This window comes from Gopherus evgoodei, chromosome 5 (assembly GCF_007399415.2).
Source record: "Gopherus evgoodei ecotype Sinaloan lineage chromosome 5, rGopEvg1_v1.p, whole genome shotgun sequence".
Classification (NCBI taxonomy): domain Eukaryota; kingdom Metazoa; phylum Chordata; order Testudines; family Testudinidae; genus Gopherus; species Gopherus evgoodei.
Window position 1 is genome coordinate 6180472 of NC_044326.1, and position 14562 is coordinate 6195033.

Below are 14562 nucleotides of genomic sequence, written 5' to 3' on the forward strand. Positions count from 1 at the left end.
CCCCTACCAATACCTAGGTAATGCTGAAGGCAGAGGCCGACCCCTGATACTGAGAGTCTAGGGGGGAGAAGGCTCTTAGGACAGAAGAGTCAAGATCCTGAAACCTCAACCCAGGGGGAGCCCTGGAGCCCCCTTGACTAAACCAGAAGGCTACCCTGTCGCTGGACCCTGAAAGGGGCAGATCTAAAACACATGACGTGGCACAGAGGGCAGGACCACCACAGGACCAGAGTGGCTGCCAACATGGGGGTGATAGGAAAGAAAAGAACCTGCCACACCCTGGCTGAGCATTGGATGGCACCCGTGGTGACTGATCCCCTTCACACATAATCAAGAGTAAATATTGACCCAAAGATTTGGATAACCACTGCCAACATCCCTTTTGGTCTCCACATGCAAAGGTCAGCCACTTCCTCCCTGCATCATACAACAACTGGTAAAATCATGTTTCCTCAGAGGGTAAGAAGAGAATATAGAGCCCGTGAAATGAACTTTAATGGGATGGCTGTTATTGCTTTGTCTGCTGCTGCTTTTGGTTTGCTTTTGGTTTAGCAGTGAAAGGCTAAGAACCTGACCCAGTAGCTACTTAGAGCCAAGGAACATAAGAACGGCCATGCTAGGTCAGACCAGTGGTCCATCTAGCCCAGTATCCTGTCTTCTGACAGTGGCCAATGGCAGGTGCTTCATAGGGAATGAACAGAACATGATAATTATCAAGTGATCCATCCCCTATCACCCAGTCCCAAAATCTGGCAGTCAGAGTTTATGGACGCAGAGGGGTTGCATCCCTGACCATCTCGGCTAATAGCCATTGTTGGATCTATCCTCTATGAACTTATCTATTTCTTTTTGAAACTCAGTTGTACTTTTGGCCTTCACAACATCCCCTGGCAATGTTCCCCAGGCTGACTGTGCGTTGTGTGAAGTAGTATTTCCTTTTGTTAGTTTTAAAGCTGCTGCCTCTTGATTTCATTGGATGATCCCCTGGTTCTTGTGTTGTGTGAACAGGTATATAACTTCCTTACTCACTCACTTTCTCCACACTAGTCATGATTTTATAGACCTCTATTGTATCTCCCCCCAACACACACACCCCTTAGTTATCTCTTTTCTAAGCTGAACATTCCCAGTCTTTTTAATATCTCCTCATGTGGAAGCTGATCCATCCCCCTGATCATTTTTGTTGCCCTTCTCTGTTCCATTTCTAATACATCTTTTTTGAGAGGGGGCAACCAGAAGTGGGCACAGTATTCAAGGTATGGGTGTATCCTGGATACGTACATACATTATATATAAAGTGCCATTATGATATTTACTCTTATCATCTATCCCTTTCCTAATGGTTTCTAACATCTTGGTTTTTGTTTTGTTTTTTTTTACTCCCACTGCACATTGAGCAGATGTTTTCAGAGAACTATCCACAGTGACTCCAAAATCTTTTTCTTGAGTGGTAACAGCTAATTTAGACCCCATCATTTTATATGTACAGCTGGAATTACGTTCTGCAATGTGCATTACTTTGCATTTATCACCATTGAATTTCATCTGCCATTTTGTTGCCCAGTCACCCAGTTTTGTGAGATACCTTTGTAACTCTTTGAAGTCAGCTTTGCACTTAACTGTCTTCAGTAATTTTATATCATCTGCGGACTTTCCCACGTCATTGTTTACTTCTTTTTCCAGATCATTTATGAATATGTTGAATGGTGCTGATGAAAAACTACCATTTATTTCTAACCTTTGTTTCCTGTCTTTTTAACCAGTTACTGATCCATGAGAGGACCTTCTCTCTTATCATCTGATTGCTTTCTTTGCTCTAGAGCCTTTTGTGAGGGACCTTGTCAAAGGCTTTTTGAAAGTTCAAGTACACTATATCCACTGAATCACCCTTGTACATGTTTGTGATTCCCTCAAAGAATTCTAATAGATTGGTGAGGCATGATTTCCTTTTACAAAAATTGTGTCAACTCCTTGCCAACAAATCATGTTCATCTGTGTGTCTGATAATTCTGTTCTTTTCTATAGTTTCAAGTCAACCAATTGGCCTAGTACAGAAATTATGCTTACTGACCTGTAATTGCCAGGATTGCTTCTGGAGTCTTTTTCAAAACTGGTGTCACATTTAGCTATCCTCCAGTACAGCGACTGATTTAAGCAATAGGTTAAATATCACAGTTAGTAGTTCTGCAATTTCCTATTTGAGTTCTTTCAGAACTCTTGGTGAATACCATCTGGTCCTGTTGACTTATTACTGTTTAATCAATTTGTCCCAAAGCCTCCTCTATCAACCTCAATCTGAACCGTTCCTCAGATTTGTCACCTAAAAAGAATGGCTCAGGTGTGGAAATCTCCGTAACATCCTGTGCAATAAAGACGAATGTAAAGTATTCATTTAGCTTCTCTGCAATGGCCTTAACTTCCTTGAATGCTTATTTAGCACCTTGATTGTCCTGTGGCCCCACTGGTTTTTTGGCAGGGTTCATGCTTCTGATATTCTTAAAATTTTTGCTGTTCATTTGTTTCATTTGCTAGTTGCTCTTCAAATTCTTTTTTGGCCTACCTAATTACACTTTTACACTTGACTTGCCAGACTTTCTGTTTTCCTCTATAGGATTTGACTTCCAATTTTTAGAGCAGGCCTTTTTGCCTCAAAGTAAACCACCCCTTTTACTCTGCTTAGCTATGATGGCATTTTTTTTGTCATCTTACTGTATTATCTATATGGGGTATATATTTAATTTGAGCTTCTATTATGGTGGGTTTTTAAAATTTCCATGCAGTTTGCAGGCATTTCACTCTTGTGACTGTACCTTTTAATTTCTGTTTAACTAGCGCTCTCATTTTTAAGCAGTTCCTCTTTTTGAAGTTAAATGCTACTGTGATGGGCTTATTTGGTATTTTTCCATCTACAAGGATGTTTAAATTTAATTATATTATGGTCACTATTACAAAGCAATTCAGCTATATTCACCTCTTGGACCAGATCCTGTATGCCATTTATGACTAAATCAAGAATTGTCTTTCTCCTCGCAGGTTTCTGGACTAAGCTACTCCAAGAAGCAGTCATTAATGGTGTCTAGAAATTTTATCTTTGCATCCCACCCTGCGGTGACAGAATCATAGAACTGGAAGAGACATTGCGAGGTCATCTAGTCCAGTCCCCTGCACTCAAGGCAGGACAAAGTATTATCTAGACCATCCCTGACAGGTGTTTGTCCAACCTGCTCTTAAAAATCCCCAATGATGGAGATTCCACAACCTACCTAGGCAATTTATTCCAGTACTTAACCACCCTGACAGTTAGGAAGTTTCTCCTAATGTCCAACCTAAACCGCTGTTGCTGCAATTTAAGCCCATTGCTTCTTGTCCTATCCTCAGAGGCTAAAAGAGAACAATTTTTCTCCCTCCTCCTTGTAACAATCTTTTATGTACTTGAAAACTGTTATGTCCCATTCCAGTCTTCTCTTCTCTTCTCCTGACTAAACGACCCCAATTTTTTCAATCTTCCCTCATAGGGCATGTTTTCTAGACCTTTAATAATTTTGTGTTGATCTTCTCTGGACTTTCTCCAATTTGTCCACATCTTTCCTGAAATGTGGTGCCCAGAACTGAACACAATACTCCACTTGAGGCCTAATCAGCGCGGAGTAGAGCGGAAGAATTACTTCTTGTGTGTGGCATACAATACTCCTGCTAATACATCCCAGAATGATGTTTGCTTTTTTTGCAACAGCGTTACACTGTTGACTCATATTTAGCTTCTGATCCACTATGACCCCCAGATCCCTTTCTGCAGTATTCCTTCCTAGGCAGTCATTTCCCATTTTGTATGAGTGCAACTGATTGTTCCTTCCCAAGAGGAGTACTTTTGAATTTGTCCTTATTGAATTTCATCCTATTTACTTCAGACCATTTCTCCAGTTTGTCCAGATCATTTTGAATTGTAATCCTATCCTTCAAAGCACTTGCAGCCTCTCCCAGCTTGGTATCATCTGCAAACTTTATAAAGTGTTCTCTTTTTGCCATTATCTCAATCATTGATGAAGATATTGAACAGAACCAAACCCAGACAATATGGGGATAGTTGAAATCCCCAATTTTTATTGGGTTTTCTATTTTTGTAGCCTTGCAAATCTCTCTGAGAATTTCACACTCACCTTCACCATTCTTGTCAGGTGCTGAGTAGTTATTCCTACTGCTATTCTCTTATTATTCAAGAAGGGAATTTATTATTCAAACATGAGATTTCTATCCATAGAGATGGGTACTGTTTGATTTATTTAAGGTTTTTACTATATTTGACTCTGTGCTTTCATTCCCATATAGTTACACTCCCCCACCAGCATGATCTACTCTGTCATTCCTATGTATTTTCTGCCCTGATATTACTATCTCATTGATTATCATCAGTCCACCAAGTTTCTGTGATGCCTGTTATATCAGTATCCTGATTTAATACCAGACACTCAAATTCACCCATCTTTTTGACTTTTAGCATTTGTATACAAGTACTTTATAAAATTTGTCAGTATTTAGTTCTCTGCCTTCATGTGATGTAATTGAACTTGACTCTTTCATGTGACTGTTTCTCTTCAGTTCCTACCTGTCCTTTATCAACTTCTATATCGCCTATTTACTAGGATATAGAGAATCCCTATTAATAGATCCTCCCCCAAGGGAGAGCTCTGTCTGAACCATGTGCTCCTCCTGCTCTGCATCTGTTGGCTTTCCCCAGCCCTTAGTTGGAAACTCCTCTACGTCCTTTTTAATTTTACATGCCAGCAATCTGGTTCCATTTTGTTTTAGATAAAACCCATCCTTCCTGTATAGGCTCCTCAGTTCCTAATAAACCTAATACCCTCCTCCCTACACCATCGTGTCATCCATGCATTGAGACCCTGCAGTTCTGCCTGTCTAACTGGCCCTGGGTGTGGAATGGGATACTGCTACCATGGAGCTCCTGGCATTTAATCTTTTACCTAGCAGACTAAATTTGGTCTCCAGCAACTCTCTCCTATTTTTGCCTGTGACTATTTCCCTATATGGCCCATGACCGTCGGCTCCTCTCCAGCACGGCACATAACCCTGTCTTGACGTCTCAAGAGCTTCACAATCTTTGCACCCAGTAAGTGACTCACTATGTAGTTGTCCTGGTCATCATAAACCAAACGATCTATATTTCTATTAATCAAATCCCCCATTACTATTGCCTGTCTCTTCCTAATAACCTGGCGGGGGGTATCCTCAGAGCGAGAAGAATACCATGACATTTGAAAGCAGAGTCCCAATTACGGGTTCATTTCTCTCCACTCCAGCTTGATGTTCTCTTTCCCTGAGACGTTCATCCTCCTCAACAGCACCGAGGCCGTCACACTTGGGGTGGGTTCGCTTTACTGTGTCTTGGAATGTCTCATCTTTGTACCTCTCTGTCTCCCTTAGTCCCTCCAGTTCAGATGCTGTGGTCCCAAGAGCGCATCCTGTACTTGGTCTCTGAGGACCATGAGTTGCTTGCACCAAATGCATACATATGCAGCTGCCCATACGGCAGATAATCCTACGTGCTGCCGTCAATGCAATAAAGTGCATAGCCCCCACTCTGCTGCTGGACTTCTGCCTGCATTAGTTTTACTCCTGTGAGGCATTTGTTGCTGTTGCTGTTTTGTTTTTTGCCTGTGTGTGTGTGTGTGTGTGTGTGTGTGAGAGATTGATTGTTGGTTTAAATTTAGCAAATGTTAGGTGTATCTGGCTTTCCCCCTCCCTCTCTAAACTCCCTTGTTCACTAACTCTGCTGGTCACTTAGGAGCTGGCTTTTTAAACTCCTGCTCTTCCTTACTAGCCCCACCCCTTTAAGGGATCCTAATGGGATCAAAGGATGGCAGGCTGGAGCTCCATTAGGATGCTCTCAGCTGTGTCCAGCTGGCTGCCACGGTGTCTAATCAGCTGAGTGATCCCAATGAGGAAATGCTCTGTGCATTAGGCACTGTCCAGGCTGTCAGGAGAAACTAAGCTCTTCTCCCACCTCTGCCGCTAACTTTCTGAGTGACCTTCACAGGCTGTGTGTCAGAACTGGGGTGGGCAGTCATGTCTAGTGGCTGGAGCAGGTGTCGGTAGCTAGGAATTGGAACCCGGAGTCAGAGGCCAGACACCAGAGCCAAGCGTCGGAGCCAAAGTCAGGAATTAGGAGCAGCGCTGAGTCTGAGGCAGAAACAGGGCTGGGAACAAGCAGGTCCAGGCACTCTTGCAGCCGTGGGTGAGTGCTTTGAGCAGCCAGTGGCCTAATGCTGCTGTTGGGCATAAGTGCACACCTGTTGTTCCTCCAGCCAGTCAGGCATCTGACCAATCAGGAGATCCTGATGAAAGCCAGCTGTGATTCAGCTGTGAGTCCTTTGTTGCCCACTTGGGTGGTGGAGCCAGCTGGCCCCAGGATCAGCTGCAAGCCCTAATTCCTGTCATTGTGAACCCATGTGAAGGAGTATGCTATCCTTTAATGGCCAGCCAGAAGCTGCAGTCAGGACCGCCTGTATATAATCAGGGCTCCCTGTTGCAGATGGAAGACTGTCCTATTTAAAACAGGAAGAGGAAGCCAAAGGGCATGTGTGGGTTAGAAGCTGCACAACTGGCAAGGGAGGGTGATCCCTGAAGATTTGACCAGACCAGGGATAGGCAACCTATGGCATGGGTGCCAAAGGCAGCATGGGAGCTGATTTTCAGTGGCACTCACACTGCCTGGGTCCATTTTAATTTAATTTTAAATGAAGCTTCTTAAACATTTTAAAATCCTTATTTACTTTACATACAACAATAGTTTAGTTATATATTATAGACTTAGGGAGAGAGAGCTTCTAAAAAGGTTAAAATGTATTACAGGCATGTGAAACCTTAAATCAGAGTGAATAAATGAAAACTCAGCACACCTAGGGTGACCAGACAGCAAGTGTGAAAATTGGGATGGGGGTGGGGTGGGGTGGGGTAATAGGAGCCTATATAAGAAAAAGATCCAAAAATCGGGACTGTCCCTATAAAATCGGGACATCTGGTCACCCTAGGCACACCACTTCTGAAAGGTTGCTGACCCCTGGACCAGACCCAGAGACTTTTGTTTTGGGACTTAGAAGTTCTGAGCAGTCCAAAGCTGGATCTTGAGGTGTACTAGCCTTTAAAGTATTGTACAAGTTTTCCTTTCAGACGGCTTCATTAAAAGGAGACCCCCTGATGTTAATTAGAGTGCTCAGCTTCTCCTTGCCCAGGCTGTGAAAGTGAACTCATTGTTATCCCCATTGAAGGGGAAACTGAGGCAGACCTCAACAGACCACACCCTGCCATGAGGGGATGCATAGGGTAGCCCATACTTCCTACACCCTATTCCGTCAATGTGCATGAGATGTTCTGGTGCAAAGTGGTGCAGAAGGGGAAAGTACTATTATTGTAATCTCTTAGGTGACGGTTGCACCTGATTCCTGTGCTCTCTGCAGCTTCCCACCAGGGGCGTGCTTCTCAGGAGATAGAGTGAGAGAAGTAACATGAATGTTGTAGATATTTCTTGGCTTGCTGAAGAAGCCAGCAAGAGAGTCGCTGCTGTCACCTGCCTGAGAAAAGAGAAAAGAGAATTGTTTAAACTAACCCCAGGGGGTGTATACGGGTTAACGAGATTAAACAGAGCCAAGGAAATTGTTGGCTGGACTTCAGGAAGAATTTTCTAACAATGAGACATATTAGGTCTCCCAAAAGCAGGGGATGGAAGCCCCATTTTAAATTGGGTTGCACAAAGCATTGGAGAATGGGGAACAATCTAGGACTGGCCACAATAGAAGCATGACCTGTCAGAGGTGAGTTTTTATTCCCTGGCCCAAATTACCTGGTATATCTGGGCACAAAGCATAACAGTGTGATAGGGGTTGGTATCCATGGACTGCAGAGTTTACTAGTACAGGACAGGGCATGGGTAGGATGAATTACTAGGTATTTTCCCAGCTTCATTGTCTATTGATCTGTGCTCAGCTAAAGCCACTTGCACCTTACCACATATCCCTGTTGTCAAGAGCCCCTGGGGCCAGATCCAGAACCCATTGGAGTCACTGGAAAGCTTTCACTTGACTTTACTGGGTTTTTATCCGGCACACAAAACTTTTGTATGGCGCTCACTAGGCAGAAGATGTGAAGGGGAAAAAATTCCTTCATGGTGGTTTTGTCTCGTAACAATGTTGACATTATGTGGAGTAACCGAGTATAAAATCTGCCTATGGGAGTCAGTGTGCAGAAAAGATGTTATTATCTGAGTCTTTTATGCCTCCTTACAGTGTCTGGATCAGAAAAGATTAATGGGGGAGATAGGAGCCCAGGCTCCCATCCTTATTTAAGCTGTCAGGTACTTTCATTTTGTTTTATGTTGATTGTTATATAAAGCCTACAAAGAGAGACGTATGTTTCTATACTCTCAAGGCGTCTTATTTTAATCTATAAATGAATACAAAGAAGAAATGTTTATATAGATTATTTTGGTGTGTATTGTCAGTGCTTCTCTTTCACTCTTATTCTTTCAAATAAAACAGACACAGAGCATTTAACATATGCACCTAATCAGTCTCCACCTTTCTCTGTGTAGCTTTCTTTGTCTATCATTCCAGTCATATTTTAATTCACATACTAACATATCTTCAATACAAAAAAGGCTCATTGCTGGAACGTCAAAGGCCTCGTGCTCACAGTTGTGCGTGCACACCCTCCTCCCCATATTAACACACACACACACACACACACACACACACACACACACACACACACACACACCTTGGTCCGGTTTCTCCTCTCTCTTATGCTGGCTAACCTCCATTGGTTTGACACACAGGTTCTCACATATGCGAACACCAACACATGCTGACACAAACTGACAACAGACTGACACACTCGCTACAAAATACATTTGCCCATAGGCTCACAGGCATGAGGGATTACATGTTCAGACATAAGCACACAGAGGCTTGCACATTCATACTCATAGATTATATAAACACCCAAATGTGATGACAGCTAGAGCATCTCAGGAAGAGAAGAACATTGCAGCATAAGTTTCCCTCTGAATATTCAGAGGTCCCCAGACAGTATTGTTCTAATTTTGCCCCAGACTGGTTCCCCCCCACCCCCGTCATCTCCCTGACTTACATTCTTTTACTGAGCTTGTGCAGTGAGATTTTTTTTTGATGCTGAAAGTAATGGCATGACCTCATCATTATGCTAAGAATCTGCATTACTTAGACATATCCCAGTGGGACTCCAGTAACCAACTGGACACCGTTTCCTTGTGGTCACTGTTGCAGAAACCGTCACTGGAGAAGGAAGGCCTAAATCTACAGTTAATTTCTAGCAAAGATTTCCTGCAACTGTATCTTGTTTTCGAGCTGGAATGCTTTGGAGTCTCACATTGCAGAGTTCATGTAGCAGGTTTCCCACGTTCGTTTCGGCCGGGAGGGGGGAAAGGCCTTTTCCAATCCCAAAGCCTAACAGAAGCTGCAGTGGGAAATAAAACAAAAAGCCCATTAACAAACACATAACAGCCAAGTTTAGAGCTGGAGGCATTTCCTCACCATTGCCCAGCGAAGCTAATGGAGTCACTTCAAAGCAGTGGGGAGGAAACAACTGCCTCCAATTGACCTCACTGACTTTTAGTGGGTTTAGTGCTATTAAAAGGTGTCAGATTTCCAGACCCAGAGGCAGAGGGGAGCATTCACAAGAGTGATTCAAGACGCAAAGTGCCGTTCTCCTAAATCACATTTGTAAATTTCATTTAGAGTCCCTCTATCCTCAGCACCAGTAGGGCATTGACAACAGCAAACGAAGCTTCCTCAGCACTGTGACCGAAGTAGAGCTGTTTGGGAACCGAAATTTCACATCCATGGGAAATTCTGACACTTCAAAACCCTTTTTGTTATGAATCAGACCGAAAAAAAAAACCCACCAAACACGAAGTTGTGTGCATCAGTTTCCTGTGAAATTGCCCATTGATCTAATAGTAATACCTGACTCTTTTATAATGCTTTTCATCAGTAAATCTCAAAGTGATTTACAAAAGAGGCCCGTTTTATCACCCCATTTTACAGATTTTTACATGTCATTTTGATTTAGACTTTTTGTTTTTATTAATATTTTTAATACAAAATAAATTTCAAAACAAAATAACTTTAAAACGAAAAACCAGAATGTTCCATTTGGAAAGTGCTGGAATGAAACACTTCAACATTATCAAAATGCTTCCTTTTGCTGCTTTTTTTTTTTTCCCTAAAGGAAATGTCATGAAAAGCCTCATGTTCCCACAGAAAGTTTGATATAGATCAAGTTGCATTTTCCAATGGAAAAACATTCCATTGGAAAACTTTCCACCAACTCTAGCCTTCTGTTCAGGAGGGCCGGCCAGTTTACAAGGCTGAATCATTCTATGGTTCCTCTGCTTAAGTTTCCAGTTCTGGAGATTTCTGTACATGAGGACGTTTGTTTGCAGGGCACCAAGCTTCTTGCTTCATGAAGGCATCACAGCCGTCATATGTAACAATAGTCAGTGACTGCTCAGAGACTCATAGACTTTAAGGCCAGAAGGGACCATCATGGTCATCTAGTCTGACCTCCTGCACATTCTGCAGGCCACAGAACCTCACCCACCCACTCCTGTAATAGGCCCATAACCTCTGGCTGAATTACTGACATCCTCAAATCATGGTCTAAAGACTTCAAGTCACAGAAAATCCACCATTTACACTAGTTTCAACCTGCAAGTGACCCATGTCCCATGCTGCAGAGGAAGGCCAAAAAAACCCAAACCACTGCTGCAGTGGGCTGGATTCATACTCATAACCTAGAGTTGGAGGGTGCTATAATACATCTACTTGCGTCGTTCAGTCCCCTCACCAGCACCCATTAGTATTCATAGTGAGGAAGGAGGTTGGACTTGCCTTTTTCTGAGTAGACTCCTTCGCCTCTGGGACCCATCCCAAGGGGTGGACTGTCACTTCAATGGCAATAACGCTCAACTATACTTCTCCACTCTGGACCTGCCTCCTGCACTTTATTCTCTCACACGTCTCACCATCATGTCAAGTTCAACGTGACCCAAGCCAAGCTCAGAGGGCCAGGTCCTCAGCTGGTGTCAATCGGCAACTTGTAAATCTGTAGTGTCGCTTCACTGATGTCAGTGGAACTGTGCTGATTTTGCAGCAGTGGAAGATCTGACTCATAACCTTTCCCCCCATGCCATCTTCATGGCTGTTTCTCTTTGACACTTGATAACACCACCCATCCTCCCTGTTTGCCAGGCCCATAACCTGAGGGGTCACCTGTGACTCCCCATTCTCCACCTCCCACCACGTCCAGGCTGTGGCCAAATCCTGTCATGTTATCCTCAACAACACTTCCTTGTTCAACCCTTCCTTTGTGGCCAAATCACTTGTCCAAGCCCTGACCCTCTCCTGCCTCAGCTATCACAACATCTGGACAGATCATCAATGAACACAGTTCATCTTTCCATTGATGAAGAGGTGTCCAGGTGCTTCTGTCAGCTCACCAGCTGGACTCCATCACATGGGCAGGGTGCAGACTCTTGTGTGGGTTCCCATAATGTAACCCCTCCACCGGCAGGGCTCTCTGTGACCACTAAGAGCGGTCGGGACTTGTCTGTTTGAGAAGGCTAGTTGCAGTGGCACTTAGGAGCCCCAGTCTCTGCCCTGAGTAGCTGTGAGCATGGCAGAGTGAAATGGAACGCAGTGGCCAGCTGGGCATGGAGCAGAGCAGAAGGTGGCTGCTCCGCAGTGCTCTCCTGTCCAAGCTGGCTGAGGGAAGCAGTGAGTCCAATGGGTTGTTTTTTCATCTGCAGGGAATGCAAACTACGGCTGGTTGAAAATTTTCCATCTGAACGGTTTGTGAACAGAGATGTAGCTTTTTGCCTAACTGATTTTTATTTATTTATTTTTGCAGAAAGTGTCTGCTTTTAGCACGAAACTTAGATTTTTTGTGTCAAAAATATGAGCCCCTGATAGCCAAAGAATTTATACTTGACTATGTTTCCCCAATGTTTCATGGGAATTGTAGTTTATTAGCCTCATGCCCCCAATCCCTATGGGCTGAGCTCCCTGACTGAACTAGATCTCCCATGATGTATTGCTTCCTTCCCCAAGACAGAGAACTGTGGTCATCATGGGAGTGGTAGTCCAACCAGGGAACATAGCCTATAGAAGAGAATGAGAGCATGAAGCCCCTGAAATACACCTTCCATGGAGCACAGGGCAGCATTCCAGAATCAAAGTATTTTGTTTTTTTGGCATAAATATTTGGGATTTTGATTTTTTTTCCACAAAAATTGCAACTTTTTGGTAAAATATTTTTGACAAGAACATTCTTTTCCACCCAATTTTGTTGAGGAGTGGGGGAACCAAACCATTTTCCTACCTGCTTTAGCGTCAACACATTCATCCCCAGACCCAGGGCCTGTTCCAAATGGCTGCCAACTCAGACACTTTCATGATGCTGTCAGGTCTCCTGCTGAGCCCTGGCAGAGGCTACAGCTTGTGCAACCAGAGTTGTCAGCAGAGTTTCTACTTTACCTGGTTGGTAACGCCAGCCTCTAATTTCTGAGACAGAAGAGTTTGATCTTTTAGACAAAGAACATACGTGCTTTGAAAGAGGCTTTCAATCCTCCTTGAAGCTTTCTTGTAAAAAGACAAGAGACAGCTTGAAAGCAACAGACCCTGGAAAACAGGGCTGGCTTTAGGCTGATTCGCCCGATTTCCCCGGAATTGGGCCCCGCGCCTTAGGTGCTTTTTTAATTTTTTTTTTTTTTTTTATACTCAGCTGGCAGCGGTCCGCTCCAGAGTCTTCGGCGGCATTTTGGCGAAGGGGGGGGATCAGCTCCGGGGGTCTTTGGTGGCATTTTGGCAGCGGGGGGTCCTTTGGTGCCACAGAAGACTCGGAGTGGACCTCTCACTGCCGAAGTGCTGCCGAAGCCCCACACTGCTGCCAGGTATTCGAATCGGGCCGCGCAGTTCATAAAGCCGGCGTGTCATAAACAGATAGCTAAGGGTTAATGTCTCTTTCACCTGGAAAGAATCATAAACAGATAGCTAAGGGTTAATGTCTCTTTCACCTGGAAAGAAATAATCTAAACCACCTGACCAGAGGACCAATCAGGAAACAAGACTTTTTCAAATCTGGGTGGAGGGTTTGTAGTGTGTGAGTCCTTTGTCTTGAATCTCTCTCTCGGCTATGGGAGGATTTCTGTTTCCTGCTTTCTAATCGTCTGTTTCCAAGTTGTAAGTACAAAATATAGTAAGGCAGTAAGGTTTCTATTGGTTTTCTTTTGTATTTACATAAATATAGTTGCTGGAGTGCTTTGAATTGTATTCTTTTTGAATAAGGCTGTTTATTCAATATTCTTTTAAGCAATTGACCCTGTATTTGTCACCTTAATACAGAGAGACCATTTGTATGTATTTTTTTTCTTTTTCTATAAAGCTTTCTTTTAAGACCTGTTGGAGTTTTTCTTTAGTGGGGAACTTCAGGGAATTGGGTCTGCAGCTCACCAGGGAATTGGTGGGAGGAAGAAGTCAGGAGGAGGTCTGTGTGTGTTAGATTTACTAGCCTGATTTTGCATTCCCTCTGGGTGAAGAGGAAAGTGCTTTTGTTTCCTGGACTGGAATTACAGAGGGTGGACTCCCTCTGCTTAGATTCACGGAGGTTGCTTCTGTGTATCTCTCCAGGAGCACCTGGAGGGGGGAAGGGAAAAGTTTTATTTCCCTTTGTTGTGAGACTCAAGGGTTTGGGTCTTGGGGTCCCCAGGGAAGGGTTTCGGGGGGACCAGAGTGCCCCAAAACACTCTAATTTTTTGGGTGGTGGCAGCAGTACCAGGTCCAAGCTGGTAACTAAGCTTGGAGGTTTTCATGCTAACCCCCATATTTTGGACGCTAAGGTCCAAATCTGGGACTAAGTTATGACACAGCCCTGCTGGAAAAAGTAGCTCAGGGTCATCGAGTCTAGTGGAGAAGTGGCTTCCCTCATAAAATCCTTCTTGCACACATCAGTTTAAACCTGGTCCCTGCTGCAGATGATGCTCTGTTCTCAGGTCCACTCATTGGAGCCTCGCTGCGATATTTGCCGCTCCTTCCCTAAGTAATAACTTCTGATACCATTGGGAGAGCCACATGTGTAGGGATACTGGAGTCCAAATCAGGTGTGGTGATGCAGAGTGCCAGGTTGCCTTGCCAATTGTACTCAAAATGAGCTGCAAAGGTAGCGACCCTAATGACACGTGGAGACGCAACATAGCTGTTAAAAGAAATTTAGGAGGGATAGCTCAGTGGTTTGAGCATCGGCCTGTTAAACCCAGGGTTGTGAGCTCAATCCTTGAGGGGGCCATTTAGGGATCTGGGGCAAAAATCTACACACATGCATCCCCAACACACATCATAAATTCTCATCACATGTATTAATAGCACCATGCTGTACTCACAGCGCCAGACACATGCTGAAGCCAGTACATATGCCTCCACACACTGACACCTACATTTTCTTCCCTGAAATTTGGCC

At 43.9% G+C, this 14562-nt stretch overlaps 2 protein-coding genes across 3 annotated transcripts in view; one reads left to right on the forward strand and one right to left on the reverse strand.

The window, feature by feature from the left end:
- Nucleotides 1-14562, forward strand: part of GFRA4 (GDNF family receptor alpha 4) — a 138953-nt gene that overhangs the window by 20879 nt on the left and 103512 nt on the right. The gene's annotated exons all lie outside the window — the stretch shown is intronic.
- Nucleotides 1-14562, reverse strand: part of ATRN (attractin) — a 381873-nt gene that overhangs the window by 1760 nt on the left and 365551 nt on the right. The window contains exons 28-29 of one of the 2 annotated variants that reach the window (XM_030564553.1): nucleotides 9418-9504; nucleotides 7451-7586 (exon numbers count right to left, since the gene is read on the reverse strand). In XM_030564553.1, the coding sequence (XP_030420413.1) occupies nucleotides 7451-7586; nucleotides 9418-9504 (223 nt within the window). Of the gene's footprint in view, nucleotides 1-7418; nucleotides 7587-9417; nucleotides 9505-14562 lie in introns of those variants that run through there. The other variant, XM_030564552.1, reaches the window with a different exon arrangement.